General features: G+C 36.0%; 2 protein-coding genes across 2 annotated transcripts in view; one reads left to right on the plus strand and one right to left on the minus strand.

The window, feature by feature from the left end:
• The window catches only part of Dhc1 (dynein axonemal heavy chain 1), a 432,221-nt gene that overhangs the window by 192,680 nt on the left and 214,196 nt on the right, over positions 1-25,345 (plus strand). The window lies entirely within an intron of this gene.
• The window catches only part of LOC148945468 (uncharacterized), a 37,950-nt gene that overhangs the window by 7,543 nt on the left and 5,062 nt on the right, over positions 1-25,345 (minus strand). Inside the window, exon 3 of the mRNA XM_089098585.1 lies at positions 16,896-17,035. Within this exon, the coding sequence (XP_088954711.1) occupies positions 16,896-16,959 (64 nt within the window). The 5' untranslated portion in view covers positions 16,960-17,035. The remainder of the gene's footprint in view (positions 1-16,895; positions 17,036-25,345) is intronic.

Below are 25,345 nucleotides of genomic sequence, written 5' to 3' on the forward strand. Positions count from 1 at the left end.
AAAATCTACACAGAATAGGATTCGCTCATGAAATGAACTCTTCTTTTTTATGCCAATAATTGGCACTTCTGGCACTGGCAGGTTAAATAAAGATTTTCAAGGAATATTGGGCCATATTCGTCCAATTACAAGCACATATTGTAAGGTAGCTAACATAACGACATATTGCAAGGCCGCCAAGGAAAAGAAAACATAAGAAAAATCATTAAATTATACGGAGCCTTGAATGTGGGTCTACATAGCTTATCTAAAAAAAAAAAATATATATAATTCATACTCTACAAAAATAAATTGGCATTGGGCAGTATCAAATCCCTCGAAATAACATGGAAAACACCTGGGAAGTAGGTTAGTATGTAGAAAATGCTAATATTTGCACCTGAGATACTCTCCGAAGCATCAAATATTTAATCCATATATTGAAAAACAAGCCAAGTTCGAAGGGCAGCGGGGGTAACCCCTACTATACCCAAGTTTAAGTGGGGTTTTGTCTTCAGGTATAATTTTCGCTCGGTTGTACTTGCGATACGTACACCCCTGCTCCGACCTGAGTGCCTATCATGGTTTTCTGAGGAAGTTTTATGTTATACCAAGGAGTAATATTGACTACTGGGAGGACTCCCAATATTGATATAGTCTAAAATAGTTACCAAAAGTTATTTGCTAAGGTGTTGTCAAAGGAAGGATCAGCAGGGTATTTTTGATTCTTCTAATTTAGATTGCAATGATTCTACCTATGAGAACAAGTTGGCCGACGGTTTTGTCAATTGTTCCAGCAGCATTAAAATTTAAGGTTAGGCGTAGCAGCGAAGATATATATCATTTTTTTATTATATATATTGTTTCATTATATATAAATATTTATATAAAATATATGTGCTACTACTTTTATATCGTTATATGTTTTATTACGTAATATTATATATATATATATATATATATATATATATATATATATATATATATATATATATATATATATATATATATATATATATATATATATATATATATATATATATATATATATATATATATATATATATATATATATATATATATATATATATATATATATATATATATATATATATATATATATATATATATATATGTTTATTATTGTTTAGATATACAGATTCTTGGATAGATATCTATTACTTTTATACTATTTTACGTATTATTATTTACCAAATGCATGCAAACCTCCCTATGTCCTTGAATTTACATTCTCGGTTTGGCTAACACGATAAGTAACATGATTTTTACAATTTTCCAAATAATTTCTCTTACTTAATATGTAACCCACTTTTTTAGCATTTCCCCCGCTTAACCATTACTTTCAACATATTAAAATATATTTTAACAGTCAAATTTCCTCTATGTATTTATGAACGGCACGTTTGATTTTATACTTCTGACAAAAAAAAACATCAAAGTTTTTTATATTTATTCTTAACTGCATACAAAGCTATGAGTTTCAACAATAATTTTTATTTATATGCTCACCTTGTGATGAACATGCTCTTGGAATTAGGTTGTGCGCTTCAGCGAGTGCAATAAAATCCTAAGGAATAAGTTGCGTGCCTTGATGGATTAGCTGATAAAACGCGTGTTGACCATTGTATTCCTGAATCTCCCTAAACTGTTGGGCCAGTTATAAAAATCAACACGATGACCACTCCGGTTTACATACCTAAAATAATGGGCGTAGTATCATGTAATTTCTATCCTTTCAGTAGATTGTATTCAGGCATGTATGTATTAAATAAAAAAAACAAGTTTTTTAAACTGAAAGTAAGGAGCGACATTAAAACTTAAAACAAACAGAAATTATTCCGTATATGAAAGGGGCTGTCCCCTCCTCAACGCCTCGCTCTTTACGCTAAAGTTTTTTATTGTTTTAAAAAATAAAGTTGTGAGACAGAGTCAAACTTTAGCGTAAAGAGCGAGGCGTTGAGGAGGGGACAGCCCCTTTCATATACGGAATAATTTCTGTTCGTTTTAAGTTTTAATGTCGCTCCTTACTTTCAGTTTAAAAAACTTGTTTTTTTTATTTAATTTCTGATCGTTTTTTAGTTATTGCAGCTTTTATTTGCATAAAAATTTTACTTTTCTTTTACTAAATGGATGTCTTTACAAATTAACTTACGTAACTAAATTCTATATTCGTATATTTTTATTCTGGCAAAAAAAATACAAAGTTGCAGATTTTTGCAGATATGAGCTTGAAACCTATGTAATAGGGTTTTCTGATACGCTGAATCTGACGGTGTGATTTTCATTAAAATTCTTTCACTTGTAGGGGATGTTTCCCCCTCTTTAAAAAATCGAGTAAATTTTCTCAGGCTCGTAGCCTTTGATGAGTAATACTAAACTTAATAAAATTTATATATTTAGGATCAGCATTATAAACACATTCTTTTGATACATTTATTGACATCAAAATATCGTTTTTAAAAGTTTCGATTACTATTGAGCCGTATCGCTTGTTTTTTTATTGTTTTTTTTTATTACCTATATTTTATTACTTATATGAAGGGGTTCTCCCCTTAGTCAATACCACGCTCTTTACGTTAAAAGTTAAAAAAATTTTGATTCACAAACCCCTGAAACACAAAGGCCGTTTAATTATAATAGATAGCTCTTTTGAAAGCACTAAAAAAAAATGTAGCGTAAAGAGCGAGGTATTGACTTGGGGGAGAACCCCCTCATATACGTTATAATTTCTGTTCGTTTTAAGTTCTAATATTCCTTCTTACATTTCAGTTGAAAAAACTTGTTTTTTTTTATTTAACTTCTGATTGTTTCTTAAATAATGCTTGGAAATCCGGCGCCCCCTTCATAGAAATGTCCCTTACCCCAAAGAAACATCCTCCACGGAAATATTCTCCAGAGTAATCCCCTCCTCTAGCCCCCCCTCCAGAAAAAATCCTTCCTGAAAATGGTTGTATACTTCCCAATAACCAATAAATAATGCTGGCAAGTCCGGCGCCCCCTTCATGGCAATTTCCCTTCCCCCATGAAAACTTCCTTCATGGAAAGATCCTTCCATATAGCCCCCGACCCTCGCCTTCCCCCCCCTACCCGAAAAAAACACCTCTGAAAAAGTCTGTATGCTTCCCAATAACCAATACTAAATGTTAACATTGAGTAAAGTTCATAACTTTCAGCCCTCCCCCTGGGGATTTTGGGGGATCAAGTCATCCTAAAAGACATTTTTATCATATTTTCGACCATGATGAACAAAATGGCTATCTCAAAATTTGGATCGGGTGACTTTGGGGAAAAAATGAGCTTGGGAGGGGGCTAGTTGCCCTCCATTTTTTTGGTCACTTAAAAAGGGGACTAGAACTTTTAATTTCCGTTCCAATGAGCCCTCCCACGATATTCTAGGACCACTGGGTCGATAAGGTTACCCCCGGGAAAAAAAACAAAAAACAAACAAACAAACAAATAAACACGCATCCGTGATCTTTCTTCTGGCAAAAAATGGAAAATTCCACATTTTTGTAGATAGGAGCTTGAAACCTCTACAGTAGGGTTCTCTGATACGCTGAATATGATGGTGTGATTTTCATTAAGGTTCTGTGGCTTTTAGGGGGTCTTTCACTCTTTTTTTGAAAATCAGCCAAATTTTCTAAGGCGTTTAAATTTTTATGGCTATAACTAAACTTGATAGAAGCTATATATTTAAAGCCAGCATTGAAATCTGATTCTTTTGATGTATCTATTGGTATCAATAACCCGTTTTCTAGAGTTTCGGTTACCATTGAGCCGGGTAGCTCCTTACTTACAGTTCGTTACCACGAACTGTTTCAAATGTCTTCGTCAGATCAATGCTTTTATATAATGCAAGACTCCCTAAGCTCAGCCAAAGTTACCTAAGCTCAAAATGAGAACCTGGAGATAGCCGAGGAAGGTGAACAGGAAGGGTGTGCGATAGCGCAGGGTGGCTGCCCTCCCACATTGCATTTTCTGGCTGAAAGGGCTATGAAACGGAGATCCACACCACTGATTTGGATTTTAATAGTAGTGCCGCATCCTTTACCTCTTTTAAGACAAGAAATTATCAAAATATACCAAGAGCGGATCCAGGATTTTGTTCTGGGGAGGGGGGGGTTACTAATTTTCGACACAGTTTTCGACTAATTTTACTAATTTTTGACTAATTTTCGACTCGGTCAAAAATTTCGGGGGGGGCGGGGGTTCAAACCTGGCAACTCCCCCCTCCCCCTGGATACGGCCTTGAAATATACATCATTGCACGCCTCGAATATATTACCGTACGTAAATATCCATTAAATTGAGAGATGCAGTTTTTCACTGCGTCGGATGGTGCAATCCGAAACAATCCTAAGGCTTTATTTATAATATATATTGATATTATCAGCTGAATCAGCAATGAGTCAAATAAAGAAAAAACACCTAATTAGTGGTGGGAAGGGGGGGGGGGAGCTAACAGTTATTCCACCCTTACGATATATTTTGCCAACTGTCTGACATTAGTAGAACCCTATCAGGAGGTCCGGGACGAACACCGTGCTGCCATCTACAATTTAGTTTAATGCTGACGGGACATAATTTATTCAAGGATTATCGATCGAGTCTAATGGGGGTCAAGGTCAATCGATCTGTTGTTGTTGTTGTTTGGCCACGTGTAATGGCATGAGGGGTGATTTACATAATCGATGGGGGAATTATTGATTCACGAGCGTGGAGAATTATGAAACAATATGGTCATAGAGTCCCTAGGGAGAAAGATTACGTAATCGCTCAATGACCTCTTTTTCCAAGGTCGATTTATTTGATGTTTTTCTCGGGTGTCAACATCAAATTATGGATGTTTTATGGTTTTTGTCAGTGAGAATTTGAAAAACAGGAACTTTGTCACATTTATGGATGTCAACAGCAATTCATGTCTGTTATATGGTTTTCTCAGTGAGAATGAAAAAAACAGGAATTTTCTCACTTGGATTTACATAATCGCTAGGGGAAATTATTGATTCACGAAGGGGGGAACTAAGAAACAAACATGGGTTCATTGTTGTTTGGTTAGCCAAACCTGAGAAATTAATTTACATAATCGCTATGGAAATTATTGATTCACGAAGGGGGGAATTATGAAACAAACATGGCTTCATTAATCTTTAGGCCTGAGGGATTTACATAATCGGCGGGGAAATTGTTGATTCACGAAGAGGGAATTAAGAAACATTAAGGCTTCTTTAATCTTAGGTCTGAGGGATAAATGTTCTTTAGGACAGAGAGAAAAATTAATATTCTATTTTTAAATAGGGCTTCATTGATCTTTAGTGTCAGGAATCATAAATGACATCACTTGTTATCTTGGAATTATGCGGGAGTCTAAAGAGATAGAAATTCTATTTTTAAATACGGCTTCACGGAGCTTTAAGTCGGAGAGGTAAATTGATATTCTAACGAAACCATAATAGTTTAGCTAGGAACATTTATGAGATGAAGAGATTAACGTAGGAAAGGGTTTCCTAGAAATTTGAAATGTGAAAGCACAGAAATGCCAAAAAACAAAGGGAACACACAGAACTGACTTTTTGGGGATTATTTGGGCGAAACGGTTTTAGATAGGTTATGGAATTATTTCGGCGAAACCGTTAGAGACGTTTTAAAAGATGATTTTAGAAAGGGTTTTAGAAGAGGTTTTGAGTGTGGTCGTTATAGTAAACAAGTTCTATTTGAACAGTGGCGTGAGGTCCTCTACCCAACCCCAAAGGGCCCCGATCGCCCTACCCCGATCCATAGGGTTCCAATCCCCATACCCCAATCCAGAAGGAACCCCCCGGTCCCCAAAGGTTCCCAGGGCTCCCACCGGCCCCCAGACCCTCAAAGACCCACCCCGGGCCCCCCAAAGGCAGATCGAGCTCCCAAAAGACCACCGGGGTCCCAAAGGCCTTCACCCGGTCCCCAAATGTCCCCCAGGCTCTCAACCGGCCCCCATGACCCCCAAAGGCCCTCCACCGGCACCCAAAGGTCCCCCAGGCTCCCAAAGGGCCCCCCACCCTCCCTCTCCCTCTCCTCCCCACTCCTCACCGTCACCTCCCCTCCCCCTCCCCCCAACCCCCTCCCTCCCCTCCTCCCCCTCTTCTCCCCTCCTCCTCCCCTCCCCCTCCCCTCCTCCCCTCCCCTCCCCCTCCCCATCCTCCCCCCCCCCCATTTTTTAAATATTTTTTATGCATTGAGACACAGAAGGGACACCCTCCCCCAAGGGTCCCCCAAACACCCTCCCCGGGCCCCCCAAAGAGTCCCCGCTCCAATTTTTTTAATAATTTTTTATTGCTTTATTATATATTATGAAAAAGTTCCATTCATAATGTAATTACTAAACCCATTTTCCAACCTCAAAGAGTCCCCTCCCCAATTTGTAAATACTTTCTTGAATTTTTTAACATGGTATTTTTTAACTTTTTACGTTCCGACCTTTCTCAAAGATTCAAATTTAAAGTTCTATTCCAAATATTTTCCCGGAACAAGAAAAGTCCCAAGACATAAAAAATTTAAAGTTCACTTCTAAATTTTTCCGTAGAAGATAGGAAAAGTTATACTATGATTGTGATTATTTTCTATGAAGATAAAAAGTCTCACTTTAATTCTAAATTTTCTTAAATTCAGTTCTGACCATTCTCAAAGAGATGAAAAAATTTAAAGTTCTGTTCAAAATATTTCCCCGGAAGAAGAAAAGTTCAACTTCGATTCTGAATTTTCTCAATGAAAATGAAATAAGTTATTGATCAATTCTATTTTCCCAAAATAATATAAAATTTTCCACTTCAATTCAGATTTTTCTCAAAGAGATGAAAAAATTTAAAATACTGTTCCAAATTTTTCTTAGAAGATAGAAAAGTTCTTGTTCTCTTCTGAATTTTATCAAAGAACATAATTCATTTCTAATTTCTCCAGAGAAAATAAAAAGTTTCCATATCACTTTTAAGTTTACCAAGACATAAAAATTTAAAGTTCAATTCTAAATTTGTCCATAGAAGATATGACAATTTATACTATGATTATGATTATTTTCCATGAATATATAAAGTTTCACTTTAATTCTAAATTTTCTTAAATTAAATTCCGCCCTTCCTCAAAGAGATGAAAAAAATTAAAGTTCTGTTCCAAATATTTCCCCGGAAGAAGAAAAGTTCAATTTCGATTCTGAATTTTCTCAATGAAAATGAAATAGTTATTGACCAAATCTTTTTTCCCAAAAATAATATAAAAATTTCCACTTCAGTTCAGATTTTTTCTCAAAGAGATGAAGAAATTTAAAGTTCTGTTCCAAATTTTTCGTAGAAGATAGGAAAAGTTATACTTTGAACGTGAATATTCGAGTTCTATTCTGAATTTTACCAAGGAACACAATTCAATTCTAATTTCCACAATAAAAAAATTAAAGTTCAATTCTAAATTTTTCGGTGGAAGATAGAAAAAGTAATACCAGACGTGTGAATATTTTCCCGGAAGATAAAAAGTTCTAGTTAAATTTAAAATTTTCTCAACGAAGTAAAAAAAAATTCAAGATCTCTTCTGAATTTTACCAAAGAAAACAATTCATTTCTAATTTCACCATAGAAAATAAAAATATTCCACTTCAGTTCTTTATTTCACAAAGACATAAAAAAATTTAAAGTTCAGTTCTAAATTTTTCGGTGGAAGATAGAAAAAGTAATACCATACTTGTGAATATTTTCATGGAAGATAAAAAGTTCTAGTTCAATTTAAAATTTTCTCAACGAAGTGAAGGAAAGTTCAAGTTCTCTTCTGAATTTGATCAATAACTTATTTCATTTTCATTGAGAAAATTCGGAATCGAAGTTGAACTTTTCTTCTTCCGGGGAAATATTTGGAACAGAACTTTAAATTTTTTCATCTCTTTGAGAATGGTCAGAACTGAATTTAAGAAAATTTAGAATTAAAGTGAAATTTTTTATCTTCATAGAAAATAATCACAATCATAGTATAACTTTTCCTATCTTCTACGGAAAAATTTAGAAGTGAACTTTAAATTTTTTATGTCTTGGGACTTTTCTTGTTCCTGGGAAATATTTGGAATAGAACTTTAAATTTGACTCTTTGAGAAAGGTCGGAACGTAAAAAGTTAAAAAATACCATGTTAAAAAATTCAAGAAAGTATTTACAAATTGGGGAGGGGACTCTTTGAGGTTGGAAAATGGGTTTAGGAATGACATTATGAATGGAACTTGTTCAGAAGATATAATAAAGCCATAAAAAAGTATTAAAAAAAATGGAGAGGGGACTCTTTGGGGGGCCCGGGGAGGGTGTTTGGGGACCCTTGGGGGAGGGTGTCCCTTCTGTGTCTCAATGCACAAAAAATATTAAAAAAATGGGGGGGGGGAGGATGGGGAGGGGAGGGGAGGGGGAGGGGGAGGGGAGGAGGAGGGGGAGGAGGGGGAGGAGGGGGGGGAGGGGGTTGGGGGAGGGGTTGGGGGAGGGGGTTGGGGGAGGGGGAGGTGACGGTGAGGAGTGGGGAGGAGAGGGAGAGGGAGGGTGGGGGCCCTTTGGGAGCCTGGGGGACCTTTGGGTGCCGGTGGAGGGCCTTTGGGGGTCCTGGGGGCCGGTTGAGAGCCTGGGGGACATTTGGAGACCGGGTGAAGGCCTTTGAGACCCCGGTGGTCTTTTGGGAGCTCGATCTGCCTTTGGGGGGCCCGGGGTGGGCCTTTGAGGGTGTGGGGGGCCGGTGGGAGCCCTGGGAACCTTTGGGGACCGGGGGGTTCCTGCTGGATTGGGGTATGGGGATTGGAACCCTTTGGATCGGGGTAGGGCGATCGGGGCCCTTTGGGGTTGGGTAGAGGACCTCACGACACTGTTCAAATAGAACTTGTTTACTATAACGACCACACTCAAAACCTCTTCTAAAACCCTTTTTAAAATCATCTTTTAAAACGTCTCTAACGGTTTCGCCGAAATAATTCCATAACCTATCTAAAACCGTTTCGCCCAAATAATCCCCAAAAAGTAATTTCTGTGTGTTCCTTTTGTTTTTTGGCATCTCTATGCTTTCACATTTCATAATTTCTAGGAAACCCTTTCCTACGTTAATCTCTTCATCTCATAAATGTTCCTAGCTAAACTATTATGGTTTCGATAGAATATCAATTTACCTCTCCGACTTAAAGCTCCGTGAAGCCGTATTTAAAAATAGAATTTCTATCTCTTTAGACTCCCGCATAATTCCAAGATAACAAGTGATGTCATTTATGATTCCTGACACTAAAGATCAATGAAGCCCTATTTAAAAATAGAATATTAATTTTTCTCTCAGTCCTAAAGAACATTTATCCCTCAGACCTAAGATTAAAGAAGCCTTAATGTTTCTTAATTCCCTCTTCGTGAATCAACAATTTCCCCGCCGATTATGTAAATCCATCAGGCCTAAAGATTAATGAAGCCATGTTTGTTTCTTAATTCCCCCTTCGTGAATCAATAATTTCCATAGCGATTATGTAAATCAATTTCTCAGGTTAAGCTAACCAAACAACAATGAAGCCATGTTTGTTTCTTAATTCCCCCTTCGTGAATCAATAATTTCCCTAGCGATTATGTAAATCCAAGTGAGAAAATTCCTGTTTTTTCATTCTCACTGAGAAAACCATATAACAGACATGAATTGCTGTTGACATCCATAAATGTGACAAAGTTCCTGTTTTTCAAATTCTCACTGACAAAACCATAAAACATCCATAATTTGATGTTGACACCCGAGAAAAACATCAAATAAATCGACCTTGGAAAAAGAGGTCATTGAGCGATTACGTAATCTTTCTCCCTAGGGACTCTATGACCATATTGTTTCATAATTCCCCACGCTCGTGAATCAATAAATCCCCCATCGATTATGTAAATCACCCCTCATGCCATTACACTTGGCCAAACAACAACAACAACAGATCGATTGACCTTGACCCCCATTAGACTCGATCGATAATCCTTGAATAAATTATGTCCCGTCAGCATTAAACTAAATTGTAGATGGCAGCACGGTGTTCGTCCCGGACCTCCTGATAGGGTTCTACTGACATTTTCATGCATAACTGTGTCATACGGCTTTAAATTACTCCCAGCCGGTGTTTAATCCTGGCCAGAAATTCCTAAGCTAAATACCTTCTTGTTTCCACGGCCATCTTTGTATAGCTGGGGAATTGGCCCTTTATTTCTTAGGGAGATAATTCTAAAAATTCACAATAAGGCTACAGTAACCATTCCTATTTCAGCTCTTTTAATTGAACAGTTGAGCACATTTTGTGCTCAACAGTTGAGCTCAACAGTTGAGCTCTTTTAATTGAACAGTTGAGCAGATCCGGTCAAAAGTAAGTAATAACTGTTTAATTCTAAGAAATAACTGTACAATTTACGTAAAAACCCTTAACGTAAATTTTACGTAAACGTATAAATAGTAGTTGTTCATTTTATTAGCCTTTAAATTTAAATATTTTCAAATATCCTTCGTTTTAAAGATAATAGTTTAATAAGTCACGGCAGTTACAAATTGCCCACTCTAACATACCAAACTTTCACCTTTGACACCCTACATCCCCAATATTCATATATTCAAGACTTGCCCTACCTCTTTTTTATATAATTTTCCTGCTATAAGGGTTGAAAAACTAGGCTACCAACCCCCCAAAAAATTCGTAGTCTAGAAAAGTTGCAACACATATACCCATTTTAAGGTAGTAAATTGGCATATTGACAATTTTTTCAAAGCACAAAATTGAGAATTTTTTTTTTATTTGCTTCCAAATCAAGGATCATAAAACATAAGAAAATGATATAGCAAAAAATGGACACTGCCTCAAAAATTATCATTACTCGGCTAGAAATGTTTGCCACTTTGTCGCATCCTTTCACAAAGTGATAGATACCTTACCAAGCCACTCTGGGTCTATAATCCAGTGTATTTTAGTGATTTTTTTTTTATTTTTAGTGATTTTATTTTTAGTGATTTATCGGTTCATCAACCTCTGAAGCTCCTCTTCGTGTTAAATGTTTAAGTTACAACGGGCTGGTAACTTAAATGAGAAAGTAACTTAAAAGGTAAACAAGAAGGGTGTGCGAAAGCACAGGATGGTTGGCGCCCAACCCCCCATTGCACTTCCTGGCTGAAGGGCCAAGAAGCGGAGATCAGCACCGCCGGTAGGGACTGTAAAGTCCAATTCCGTATTCTTTACCTTTTTTTTACCTTACTATGGGCTAGAGTTATTACTTATTATACTTATACCATACTTATTATACTTATTAGAAATTGTGGCGAGCAAATATTCAAAAGCCAACTTTGAAACAAGACTCGTATTACGTAATTCCATAAATACTACTACTACTACTAACAACTCACCGCAGCACCAAACCGTCTGAGGCCAACACAGCTACGCACGCTCCTCCTCCATCCTAATCTATTCAGAGCCTCCCTCTTTACACCCTCCCATGAAGTTCCCATTTCCCTTAATTCCTTCTTTATGACGTCCTCCCACCCTGAACGAGGATGACCTGCTTTCCGTTTCACCCTAGACGGTTGGCCGAAAAGAACAATCTTCGGCAATCTGCCATCCTTCATCCGCACAACGTGCTCTAGCCACCTCAACCTTTCTTTCATTATAGCCCTAGGGAGCGGTATTGAACCACATTTCTCGTACACCCTACTGTTTGAAATACGGTCAGTCAGCCGGGTACCCAGAACAATCCTTAAGCAATTTCTCTGGAAAACATCTAGCAAATCTTCATCCGCTTTTCGGAGCGCCCATGCTTCAGAGCCATATTTGACCACTGTCATCACTGTAGCTTCTAATATTCTAATCTTGGTTTGCAGATTTATCTTCCTATTCTTCCATAAATAGCTTACCTTGTGATGTTCTTCCATATGATGCAAAGAAGCTTTTTGTGCCATGTATCCCTCTTTCCAGTCATCAGCATCAGATCTGCATGTACCACCTGTATTTAACGATGAGTCGTTCACCAAACAATCCAAAACCATCCAACTTTTCTTTAGCAATTTTTGCTGCATTTACTGTATCGTAAACTGCCAAATAAATCACTCTCTGATCCTGAAAAGAGAACAAAATATTTGTTCAGGGGAGAGAGACAAGACTAATGTTGCTTAAGCTGTAAGTTTTAAGCTTTAAGTTTTAAGCTTTTTTAAAGGTTTAAGCTTTAAGCTGTAGGTTTGGCCAGGTCTCCGTTGCTTAAATCAAGTTGTAATTGCAAAACTTCATCCCGACGCCTTGCAAGTTCCTCTTGCATAGCAGAAAACTAATTCATTAGGGACTTCAAACCTTTTTCATTTGAAACGGGCATAGACACACGGAGATGCTGAACGTCTTTTAATAGCATGGTGGATTTTCTCTGTTCTAGAGCCTATTGACACAAAGAGGCCAATTATGATTGATAATATTATATAATCATATAAACCAATTATGTTCAGAACTCTATATGTAAAGAATTGTTACCCTACTTAACTGCTAAGTATTATAATTTACCCGGCGAAGCATTAAAATTAAAATGTATTTAAAGTTGAAATTATGAAACTACAATACCTAATTTTTTACCACGGCCGTCTTAATTCAGCAAAACTGGGGAATCAGCCTTTCGTTTTCTGGGGATATGATTCCGAAAAGTCACAATATATGTAATGGATTTAGTAGCCGTTCCTAATCTCTACAGATGAGCATATATGCCAAAAGTAAATAATAGCTGTTTAATTCCAAGAAATTTGTATACATTTTACTTGGAATTCTTTAAAGCCGTATTTTATTCTACTATCCTTTAAATTGACGTATGCGTTTCCCGGTTTAGGGACACAAAACTGATGTACAAGTTGTCTTGAAATTCGACTTACGATTTATGACAAGCTCATAAAAATGAGCTGAAAAAAGTGGTAGCCTAGCAAGAGTTACAATAATTGCACAGTTACACATTAAAAAGCAGATTTGCACCATTTGGGTACCTTCAGCCCCCCCCCCCCTCCCTCGATTCAAAGTGAGCTCCACTTTAGAACTTATCAGCCAAAACACATAGAGTTTGGCAAAATCATTCCGTTTTTAAATTAATCCTACAAATCATTACATTTTTAAAATTTAAATCAACCCTAACCCCCTTAAAAAAAAATAATAATAACAGCCTAAAAGTCGCTGTAATTACAAAATTGCTCCTTCCACTTACATCCTCTAAAAACGTTGTGTCCTATAGAAGTGGGAACAAATCAGTAAATTAGCACATATTGACAATTTTCAAACATGCTAAGAATTTCAAAGGATAAAATTTTGAATGTTTTTTTTTCTCCCCAAAAATCAAGCAGTATGAAACTTTAGAAAACAAAATAACAGAATCGACTCTGCTCCAAAATTTAATACAAATTCTAATATGAAAAGAACCGTTATCTTCACGTAACTAGAGAAATAATTGCTGTGAATTATTATTGTTTAGGCCATGGGAGAGAGAGAGAAGGAAGAAAGGAAAACGTTGTGTCCTATAGAAGTGGGAACAAATCAGTAAATTAGCACATATTGACAATTTTCAAACATGCTAAGAATTTCAAAGGATCAAAGAATTTCGCAACATCAGAGGATGTTGAGCTAAAAAGGTACAACGTAAATCCGGCTTGTTAAAATAGTGTGTGCAATATCTTTAGAACAGTTAAGGGTATTCAGTTGAAATTATTCAGGTGAACTCGATCAAAAGATCCCACATGTATCCCAGGTGTCCGAAGAAGGTGTTTGCAATATGTCAGGAACGGCCAAGGGTATTTAGTTGAAACCTTCTGAGGAAGTTGAGGGGGAAGTCGAAATAAATCAAAAGACACTAATAAGAACTAAGAAATTGGTATTGGATATTTTCATTCTTAGACCGAAGACGTGAAAAATTGGAAAATTATTCATTATATTAGCTTTAATAGAACTTCGGAAGAGAGAAAAGAGAGAGAGAGAGAGAGAGAGAGAGAGAGAGAGAGCGAGAGAGAGAGAGAGAGAGAGAGAGAGAGAGAGAGTGAGTGAGTGTGAGAGAGTGTGTGTTTATTCTTTTCTTCCATTTTAGACTTCTTAGCTTTCTATTTAGATAATTGTCAAAAGGTGTTGACTAGCCAGTTCTCAAGGCCAAATTAAAAGGGCGGTATATTTTTAATTATACTTCGATACTCTTAATCTACAATACCATGGTGATCTTCCCTTTGAGAACAGCTTGATTTTTGAATAACAGCATATTATTTTTAAACAATTTATCCAGTAGTATGAAAACGTCAGATGGCACTGTAACCTTTAAAATTGAGAGAGAAATTGAGAGGGTCGTAGCAGTATATTATCTATAGTAGCTCATATATGAAACATTGATTAGTATTTTGATTTTCACCGTGCTTTCTACTGATGCTGTGAGAAATGTAAACACTGCTAAAAAAAATTTCAATAATCGCAAATGATACTAGCCGTTGGAGAGCTAGGGGCTTTAGGGGAGGGGGGTAAGTCTATTCTTATGAGATGATTTTTTCTTTAAGGTTGGCTTGAGTGTTTTTTCTTAATTTCTGCGCGTCTTAGGTTTCGTTCAATATAATTTCTGCTCACTTTAAGATTGACCTACTAACATAACCTCTTCCTGCTCGTTCTAGGTTGTAATATCTATACATCTTTACATATTTAATCTTTATTTTTAATTTAAAAAAAACTTCAATAAATACATTTATCTGCGATATGCGTGTATCAGATAAAAAGGCGAGATAAGTAAAAGGTAAAGATAGAGGATACGGCACCGGTCCGAACCGGTCCGAACCGGTCCTAACCAGTGGTGTTGATCTCCGTCTCAAGGCTCCTCAGTCAGGAAGTGCAATGGGTGGATTGGGGCCAGCCACTCTATGCTTTCGCAGACCCTTCCTGTTTCCTTCCCCAGATTTCTCTAGGTACTCATTTAGAGCTGGGTCGACCCTGGCTGAGCTTACAGAGTCATGCAACTGACCCCCGTCCCAAACCTTAAAATTGACGACACCAGGATTCGAACCCCTGCCCTTCGGACAAAGGATTCTAAATCTAGTGCGCCATCCACGCACTCGCCTTTTTATCAAAAGGCGAGATAAAAGTGATATTACATTTTTCAAACAGTTCGTGTAACGAACTTTAAGTAAGGAGCGACCCGGCTCAATGGTAACCGAAACTCTAGAAAAAGGGTTTTTGATGCCAATAGATACAACAAAAGAATCAAATTTCAATGCTGAATTCAAATATATAACTTTCATCAAGTTTAGTCCTACCCATCAAAAGCTACGCGCCTGAGAAAATTTGGCTCATTTTCGAAAAAAGGGGGAAAGACCCCCTAAAATTTATAGAATCTTAATAAAAATCACACCATCATATTCGGCGTTTCAGAGAACCCTACTGTTGAGGTTTCAAGCTCCTATCTACAAAAATGTGGAATTTTGCATTTTTTGCCAGAAGAAAGGTCACGGATGCGTGTTTATTTGTTTGTTTGTTTTTTTTCCCAGGGGTGATCGTATCGACCCAGTGGTCCTAGAATATCGTGAGAGGACTCAATAGAACGGAAATTGAAAGTTCTAGTGCCTTTTTTAAGTGACAAAAAAAATGGAGGGCAACTAGGCCCCCTCCCACGCTCATTTTTTCCCAAAGTCACCTGATGAAAATTTTGAGATAGCCTTTTTGTTCAGCATGGTTGAAAATATGATAAATATGTCCTTTAGGATGACTTAATTCCCCAACGTCCCCAGGGGGAGGGCTTAAAGTTATGAACTTTACCCAGTGTTAACATGTAGTATTGGTTATTAGGAAGTATACAGACGTTTTCTGGGGGGATTTTTTCTGGTAGTATGGGGGTGGATGGGTCGGGGTTTATTTAGGAATATCTTTTCACGAAGTAAGTGTTTAGGTAGGAAGGGGCCTTACTATGAAGGGGGCGTCGAACTGGCCAGCCTTATTTAAAAAAAAGATCAGAAATTTAAATATAAAAAAGCAAGTTTTTCAGCTGAAAATAATGAATAACATCAAAACTCAAAAAGAACAGAATATATTACGTGTATGATTGGATTCGCCCTCTAGTCTATACCTCGCTCTTTAAGCCAAAGGTTTTTTAGTACTTTCATAAGAGCTATTTATTCTAAATAACGGCCTTTGTGATTAAGAGGTCATTTTTAGAGAATTGGAACAAAATTTGAACCTTAGCTTAAAGAGCGAGGTATTGAATAGGGGGCGAACCCCCTAATATACATATTAAAAACATATGAATATAGAAGTTCGTTACATAAGTTAATTCGTAAGTTACGAATATTTATTACTAATAAAAACGTTCGTAAATAAAATTAAACAAGTTTCGAGAAAGCCATTTAACCAAATAAAAGTAAAATTAATATGCAGATTTTGTTTTAATCATTCATGTACGGTGAGCCAAAATCAAAACCTGCATTAATTCAAAAACGTTCAAAAATTAAATGAAAAAAAAAACAAGTTTTTTTTTACTGAAAGTAAGGAACGACGTTAAAACTTAAAACGAACAGAAATTATTCCGTATATGAAAGGGGCTGTCCCCTCCTCAACGCCTCGCTCTTTACGCTAAAGTTTGACTAGCGTAAAGAGCGAGACGTTGAGGAGGGGACAGCCCCTTTCATATACGGAATAATTTCTGTTTTCCGTATATGTTTTTATGTTTTGTCGGCAGGTCTTAAAATAAACTAGGAGATGTTAAAGAGACGTTGGATGGGAGTGAATAAGAGTAGAAGACACTAAAAATGTCAGAAAAGGTTTTTTGGTCATGGAATAGGCTAAGTGATATTATAGGAAACTCGGATGGGATTAAATAAGAGTGGAAGACACTAGAAACGCAGGAAAATTTTCATCGTGATACGATGAAAAAAAATGACTTACTTTCCATTTGATTCCATATCTCCTTGCTGAAAATAAGCGGTAAACTGACATAAATGCTTGTCATATGGCAGCAAAGCGAGGGTCTCAGTACCGTAGAAGTTATTGTCCCATATACCAAGCAAAGCCAAAATCACTGGGACCTATAAAAGCTTTTTTTAAAAATATAAACTTAGATAAATAACAACATTAATAATAAACATTTATTTTGATATTAATTGTTAATAAAAACTTAACATATACACATCCTCTCCAAATCCCACCAGTATGATATGGAGGAGGGGTAACCATACAAATCCACAAAAATTATCTAATTTTAACCTCAGAAGGGGTTAATAAACAAAACACAACTTCAACGTCATGTACCCTGCTACCATTAACTTAACACACAATACTCGACTCCTTCCTTAACACACCTTAATCAAAATAAAACACTAAATTCAATGATTTAATACCTATTTAATCTATCAACTATGAATCCTCTATAAATAATGATTACAATCATATTTAGGAAACTATTCATTCTTCAACAGCCTTTTAAATTCGCATGAATCACTACTTTCAATATTCTCATTTAACGAATTCCATAACTTAGTCCCTAAAGACCATGTTTATACCACAGCAAAATGAAAAAATCGTTCCTTTGAACATATACATACGTGTTTTTTTTTTTTTTTTTTTTTTTTTTTTTTTTTTTTTTTTTATACCAAAACTTAGTAACATAAATTACGAATATAACCAAGACTTATCTTCGTACCAAAACTATTTGAAAAAATTCAGATAAAGACCGTGTTTATGTCACAGTAAAATAAAAAAGTACTCATTTGATCATACGCATACATTTTTCTTTTTTTTTTTTTTTTTTTTTTTTAACAAAACCCAGTGACATAGATTACCATTATATTACCAAGACTAATCTTGGTACCAAGACTATCTGAATTAACTTAGATAAAGACCATGTTTATGCCACAGTAAAACGATCAAAGTGTTCATTTGATCATGCACATTCAGTTTTTTTTTTTTACCAAAACCAAGTGGCATAAATTATCATTATATTACCAAGACTTATTTTGGTACCTGGGTGAATTTCCAACACTTTTATTGGGGGGAGAGGGGCTCATATCCAGGTAGTCAAGGGGCATGGGACATTTAATAAAAAAATTCTCCACATCATTGGGGAGGGGCAACTTCCCTCATTGCCCCCCTAAACGACGCCCCTGCTTGGTACCAAAACTACCTTAACTAACTTAATAAAAGACCATGTTTATGCCACATTAAAATGACAAAAATGTTCATTTGATTACATAAATATATAAATCTTGCAAAATCATTAAATGCATTCCCAGCCTAGAGCCTTGTGTTTTTTTTCTCCTGACTATCTGAGTTATATATTTGTTATACTTTTGTTGTTGGAATGATGTCTTATCTAGAAACAGTGAAACGTAATCTATTGTTTGAATTCGTTCAGTGGAATCTTACATAGCCACATATGTAGGATAAACCAGGGATTCTGCGTTCTAATGAATAAAAAAAAAATACTGAAAGTAAGGAGCGACATTAAAACTTAAAACAAACAAAATTATTCCGTATATGAAAGGGGCTGTCCCCTCCTCAACGCCCGCTCTTTACGCTAAACTCACAACTCTTCTCACAACTCTACTTTTTAAAACAATAAAAAACTTGAGCATAAAGAGCGGTACGTTGAGGAGGGGACAGTCCCTTTCATATACGGAAAAATTTATGTTCGTTTTAAGTTTTAATGTCGCTCCTTATTTTCTGTTAAAATATTTGTTGTTTTTATTTAATATCTGAACGTTTTGAATTAACGCAGGATTTTATTTTGGCTCACCGTACACGAATAATAAAACGTAATTAGCATATTAGTTTTTGTTTTTTTTAACTAATAATAACTTAAGTTTGATTTTTGTTCCATTTATTTAGGAATGATTCTTGAATCACAAAGGTTGATATAATTAGAATAATAACCTCTTTTAAAAGTAAAAAAAAACTTTAGCGTATGAGTGAGCTATTTATGAGAGGCAACCCCACGTATGTACGTAATTTGTTTCTGTTCGTTTTAAGTTTTAGTGTTGCTCCTTACTTTCAGTTGAAAAAACTTGTTTTAATAATTTTTAATTAATACTTCCAAATAGCCAATACTATCATAGGCAGGGAAATAGTGCTGCCTAAGCAAAGAATGATGTTGGCACAATGTATTATTTAAATATTTTTTTCTAGACCAGGGCACTTAGTATCGAAGGAGTTGTCGTAGAAACTTCGAAAAGGGCTCATTCGATTGGAAATTGGAATGGCTAGTGCCCTTATTAATAGTCGAAAGTGATTGGAAGGCAACTAAAACCCCTTCCACGCCCACTATTTCCCCAAACACATCCAATCAAAATTTTGAGATAGCCATTTTGTTCAACGTAGTCAATTTCCAGATAGAAATTATGTTTTTGAGGAGGATACTCCCCATATCCCTCAGGGCAAGGGTTGTAAGTTATGCCCTGGGGGCATATAAGGTTTTTTTTTCAGAAAGCTTGGTCGTAGAAACTTCAAAAAGGACTCATTTGATTGGAAATTCAATGGGCTAGTGCCCTTTTTAATAGTCAAAAGTGATTGGAGGGCAACTAGGCCCCCTCTCATGCCCATCTTTTCCCCAAACACATCCAATCAAAATTTTGAGATAGCCATTTTGTTCAACGTAGTTGAAAGTTCTTGAAACTAGGTCTTTGAGGTTGACAACCCCGCCAGAGCCCTCAGGGCAAGGGTTGTAAGTGTTTATAGAAAGCGATGTCGTAGAAATATAAAAAAAGGGCATATTTGATTGGAAATTGAAATGACTAGTGCCCTTTTTAATACTCAAAAGCGATTGGAAGGCAACTGACACCCCTGCCACGCCCACCATTTCCCCAAACACATCCAATCAAAGTTTTGAGATAGTTATTTTTTCAACTTAGTTGTACGTTCTTGATATTATGTCTTTGAGGATGATAGGCCCCCCCACACACCCCTCAAGCCAAGGGTTGTAATTTATACCTTGGGGGCGTATAAGGTTTTTATAATGAGCGTTGTCATAGAAACTTTGAAGACTTCGAAACTTCGAAGGGCTAGTGCCCTTTTTAATAGTCAAAAGTGATTGGAGGAAAACTAACATCCCTCCCACCATTTCTCAAAAACATCCAATAAAAATTTTGAGATAGCCATTTTGTTCAACGAAGTTGAAAATTCCGTGAACTACGTCTTTGAGGATGACACTTCCCCCACAGCCGATAGCGCAAGGGTTGTAAGTTATGCCCTGGAAGCATATAAGGTTTTATAGAAAGCGTGATTGCAGGAACTTCGAAAAGGGAGCATTCGATTGGAAATTGAAAGCGCTAGTGCCCTATTTAATAGTCGAATCTGATTGTAGGTCAACTAACGCTCCTCTCGCGCCCACCATTTCCTCAAACCCATCCAATCAAAATTTTGAGATGGGTATTTTTTTTCAATTATGTTTTTGAGTATGAATACCCCCCCCCCCCCACAGCCCTCAGGACTAAGGTTGTAAGTTATGCCCTGGGGGCATATAATGTCATATAGAAAGTGTTGTCGTAAGAACTTCAAAAAGGGCTCCTTCGATTGGAAATTGAGAGGGCTCTTGCCCTTTTTAATAGTCGAAAGTAATCTGAGGGAAAATCACCCCCCCCCCCCCACCTATCATTTTCCCAAACATTTCCCATCAACATTTTGATATGGCTATGTTGTTCTACGTAGTTGAAAGGTCTGGAAATTATGTATTTTACGATGACAACCCTCCCCCTAGCCCTCAGGACAAGGGTCGTAAGTTATGCCCTTGGGGCATATAACGTTTTTATAGAAGGTTTTGTCGTAGAAGCTTCAAAAAGGGCTCATTCGATTAAAAATTCAGAGGACTAGTGCCTTTTTTATTAGTCGACAGTGGCAAGAGGGCAAATGTCTCCCTCCACGCCTATCATTTCCCCAAACACTTCCATAAATCAAAATTCCCCAATCCGAATCAAAATTTTTCCAATCAAAATTTTGATATAGCCGTTTTGTTAAGCCTATCAGAAAGTTCTGGAAATTATGTCTTTGAGGATAACAAATCCCCCCCCCCAGCCCTCATGGCAAGGGTTGTAAGCTATGCCCTGGGGACATATAGGTTTTTTATAGAAAGTTTGGTCATACAAACTTCAAAGGGGGCTCATTAGATTGATAATTGGACGCTCTAGTGCTCTTTTTAAGAGTTAAAGTGATAAGAGTGCAGCTGTCCTCTCCCCCCTACACACACGTCATACTGTCCTGAAATGCGTCTAATAGAAATTTTGAGATAGCCATTCTATTCAAAATAGTCTAAAGATCATATAACACGGGTTTTGGGGTTGAAACAAACTCCAGAGGCTAGGGGCAAGGGTTATAAGTTTTGCCCAGGGGGTATCTAAGGTTTTTATGGGAAGGATGGTGTTTTAACTCTAGAAGAGGCTTAGTTTCTCCACCGAAAAATACTATATCAGCATAATGTGAACAGATGTTAATCAAAAAAAATGTTCGCGCAAATCGAATTGTCAAAAAAAAGCAAAGAACTTTATTCAATTGAATATGAACAAAAATAAAATTAACTAACAGAACAAGTAAATATCTACCACAAATCAGCATCAATAAATAAATGAAACACAAAACAAATAGAAATTAAAATAACTCAAACTGAAAACGAGCAGAAATTAATCTGAGTAGGGTCCTAAACCCTATGCTTTCTAAAAGCCGGAATATAATTTGTACTTCGCTGAAAAAATTCTTTTAAATGTTTTCACTTTTATAACTTTAAGGAATAAAAAATTAATTTAGATTTTAAGGAATAAATATCAACGTATGTATATTAAGCTGACAATACACATTTTTTTCAGTAAATTCAATTGATTTTTCTTCAGTAAAGTAAAAATTATGTTTGTGGTAGTTGTATGCTTGGTAGATTATTTGATTCTACTTTTGTTCATTTTTGGTTTAATGGAGTTCTTTACTTTTTTGAAATACTTATTTTGTGCAAAAAGTTTCTTTGATTAATATTTAAACAATGGACAAAGTTAATAGCTTGCAGCCCTTCCCCCGGGATCTGTGGGGGATTAAGTCATACTACCACTACTACTACTACTAACAACAACTCACCGCAGCACCGAGCCGCCTGAGGCCAACACAGCTAAGCACGCTTCTCCTCCACCCCAATCTATTCAAAGCCTCCCTTTTTACACCCGCCCACGAAGTTCCCATTTCCTTTAAATCATTCTTTATGAAGTCCTCCCACCCCAGACGGGGACGACCTGCTTTCCGTTTAGCCCTAGATGGTTGGCCGAAAAGAAGAATCTTTGGCAATCTGTCATCCTTCATCCGCACAACGTGCCCTAATCACCTAAAACTGTCTTTTATTATAGTCCTAGAGAGCGGTATTGAACCACATTTTTCGTATAGCCTATTGTTTGAAATACGGTCAGTCAGCCGGGTACCTAGAAAAATCCTTAAGCAATTTCTCTGGAAAACATCTAGCAAATCTTCATCCGCTTTTCGGAGTCATACTCAAAGACATATTTATTAGATTTTAGACTATGCTGAACAAAGATGGCTATTTTGATCGCGTGCCTTTGGGAAAAAAAAGAGAGTGGAAGGGGGCCTAGCTGCCCTCCAATTTTTTGGTAACTTAAAAAGAGCACTAGAACTTTTAATTTCCTTTCGAATGAGCCTTCTCGTGATATTCTAGGACCACTTGGTCGATACGATCACCTCCGAAAAAAATAGATAAATAAACACGTATCCGTGATCTTTCTTCTGGCGAAAAAAAAATTCCACATTTTTGCAAATAGGAGCTTGAAACTTCTACAGAAGGGTTTTCTAATACGCTGAAACTGATAGTTTGATTTTCATTAAGATTCTATCACTTTTAGAGAGTGTTTCCTTTTTTTGAAAATAACGCAACTTTTTCCCGCCTCGTAACTTTTAATGGGTAAAACTAAACTTTATGAAACTTATATATTTGAAATCAACAAAAAAATCCGATTCTTTTGATATATCTACTGGTATTAAAATTCTGTTTTTTAGAATTTCGGTTACTATTGAGCCGAGTTGCTCCTTACTTACAGTTCGTTACCACGAACTGTTTGAAAAAGATTCCATACACGGTCATGGAGTTTTTGATAGTAATGAGTGAAAAACGTAGGTGTAAAAGCATGACACTAAACATCTTGAAATGATGTACTTGTCTTTAGAAACGAACAGTTTTAATGTATGAATCATTATAATTTGTTTTTATTACTATTAGTTTAATTTATTTAATTATAAATTAATTATATTTATTATTCATTTAATTTTATTATTTTAATTTCTTAATTCAATTTCACGCTTAAATGTGGCAACAAGGACAAAAATGTGGTACTTAAAAACTTCATAATTTTGAAAAAAGCAAAAGAAAAGACTTTGAAAATCGTGGTTGTAGGTAGGATTGAACTTAAAGATGGATCCAGGGGAGAAGAGAAATATTTTTATTCTTCGCACTTTGGTAGGCGAATAGAAGTTTGGAATAAAAATATCCCGTTTAACCTGACCTTCACCAAAATAATCAATTTTTAAAACTAATTTTAAGCATGTAGGCTAAAAATCATTTTTTTAATATATCTTTTATTTTAAATTATTCTGATTAAAACCAATTTTTTTTAATAAATAGCTGTAAAAAGAATATACCATTTTGAGGCACAGATAAATGGATATACTGATGCGGCTTGTCGTGTTCATTTAGATATAACATAAAAGCACAAGAGTAGCAAATGATATAAAGTATATGGAAAACTATATAAAGATATAAGGACATAAAGTATGAATATAAAGTATAATATATAAAGTATAAAATGAATATAATATAAAGAAAAATTTACATTTATATAGAAAAATTTATAAAGAAAAATTTATTTTCTTTATATGAATATAAAGAAAAATGATATAAAGTATAAAACTATATATGATATAAAGTATGAGGGAAACATTAAAATCTCGATATTCTTTGCATCTCCTAAACCCCTACGATCAGGCGCATGCGTAGAATATTTTCCAGGGAAGATGGGAAATAATTCACAGATATTCAAGTTTTTCTTCTTCTTTTTTTTGTGGCGGGGGGGGGGGCTAGACACGTCCCCATCTAGGTTACATACAACTAAAAACGATTTTACATTCAATATTAATGATCCTGATATCATTACCGAAGGAAAATTACAAAATAAAACGTTGCATTTAAAAAAAATAATTTTTGGCTATGCCAAACTTTCGAATCACTTTGCAAGTAATGAAATATACTATGCTGGCTTTTTGTCATAAGATAAACAATACGAATTAAGAAACTTTCTCAAGGATAGTGACTGAAATATCATGGATATTTTTTTTACTATCTACTTCATAAAAAGCATGAAGCACAGGCTGAGAATAAGTAAATCGTAACTATATCGATAAGCATGAGGGATACGAGCACAGGAAAACCATTAAAATTTTTCCGTCGGAACACCATCCCAATTCTTCAGCATCCCACACTCAACATCAATTCACGATACAGATCTTTTTGCATATCATTATTGAACAACACGATAATACCACTGAGTCTTGATACAGAACACTCTCGATCCAATTAAAGGGGGGGGGGGGAGCAGGCTGCCAAAGGACTCTGCGCCTGGAAGGGGGCACAGATTGAGGGTTGCCCGCTTTTATCAAAATTTTCATGTTGATTTGCCGTTTTTTGCTTATATTTGTGTCGATAGGGGGCGCTTTAATTAATTCTTTCCTGGGCTTTGGGATCCCGAGGAATTCGTCATTTTTTTCAAGATTAAAAGTTGTCATTTTAATAGGGGAAATTACATACTTAACCTGAACTAACCTAAAATGGTTTAAAGTAACCTAACCTAAACTAACTCTGGCCCTACCCGCCTACCCTAATTTGCAAATATATAACCCAAATTCTACAAGTCCAATGCCCTCTGTCACCCGTCATGTGTCTTTGTGACTTTGAAACTGGTTTTCTTAGATCTCACATTCAGCAAACTTCTCGAGTGTTTTCTGGTTTGTACGGGGGTACCGGGGTACCAGCCAGATTCATTTTGTATCGATTTCTCGATAGAGAATTTCTCCCGTGGAAAATCCCCTCCTTCCCAGGAAAGACAATTTTCCTTAACATTACCATGTGTAAAGCTTAGTAGGCAAAGAGAAAGTACGTCATATTAAAAGAGTTTCGAATTTTGTTCTGGCACCAGTATAAATGTTATTATATTTTTTTATTTAATGTTTTGAGTTCGTGCTGATTTGTGCTTTTATCATTTCGTCTTTTTAGGCTATAAAGCTTTATTGGGGATCATTAAATTATATTTATTTTATGATGTTTGTGGGTTTTTTTTTTTCGTTGAAAATACATTTTATCGTATTCTAAGATC

The sequence above is a fragment of the Artemia sp. Qi Xiang Cuo genome, chromosome 13, assembly GCF_049724085.1.
Source record: "Artemia sp. Qi Xiang Cuo chromosome 13, ASM4972408v1, whole genome shotgun sequence".
NCBI classification, from domain to species: domain Eukaryota; kingdom Metazoa; phylum Arthropoda; class Branchiopoda; order Anostraca; family Artemiidae; genus Artemia; species Artemia sp. Qi Xiang Cuo.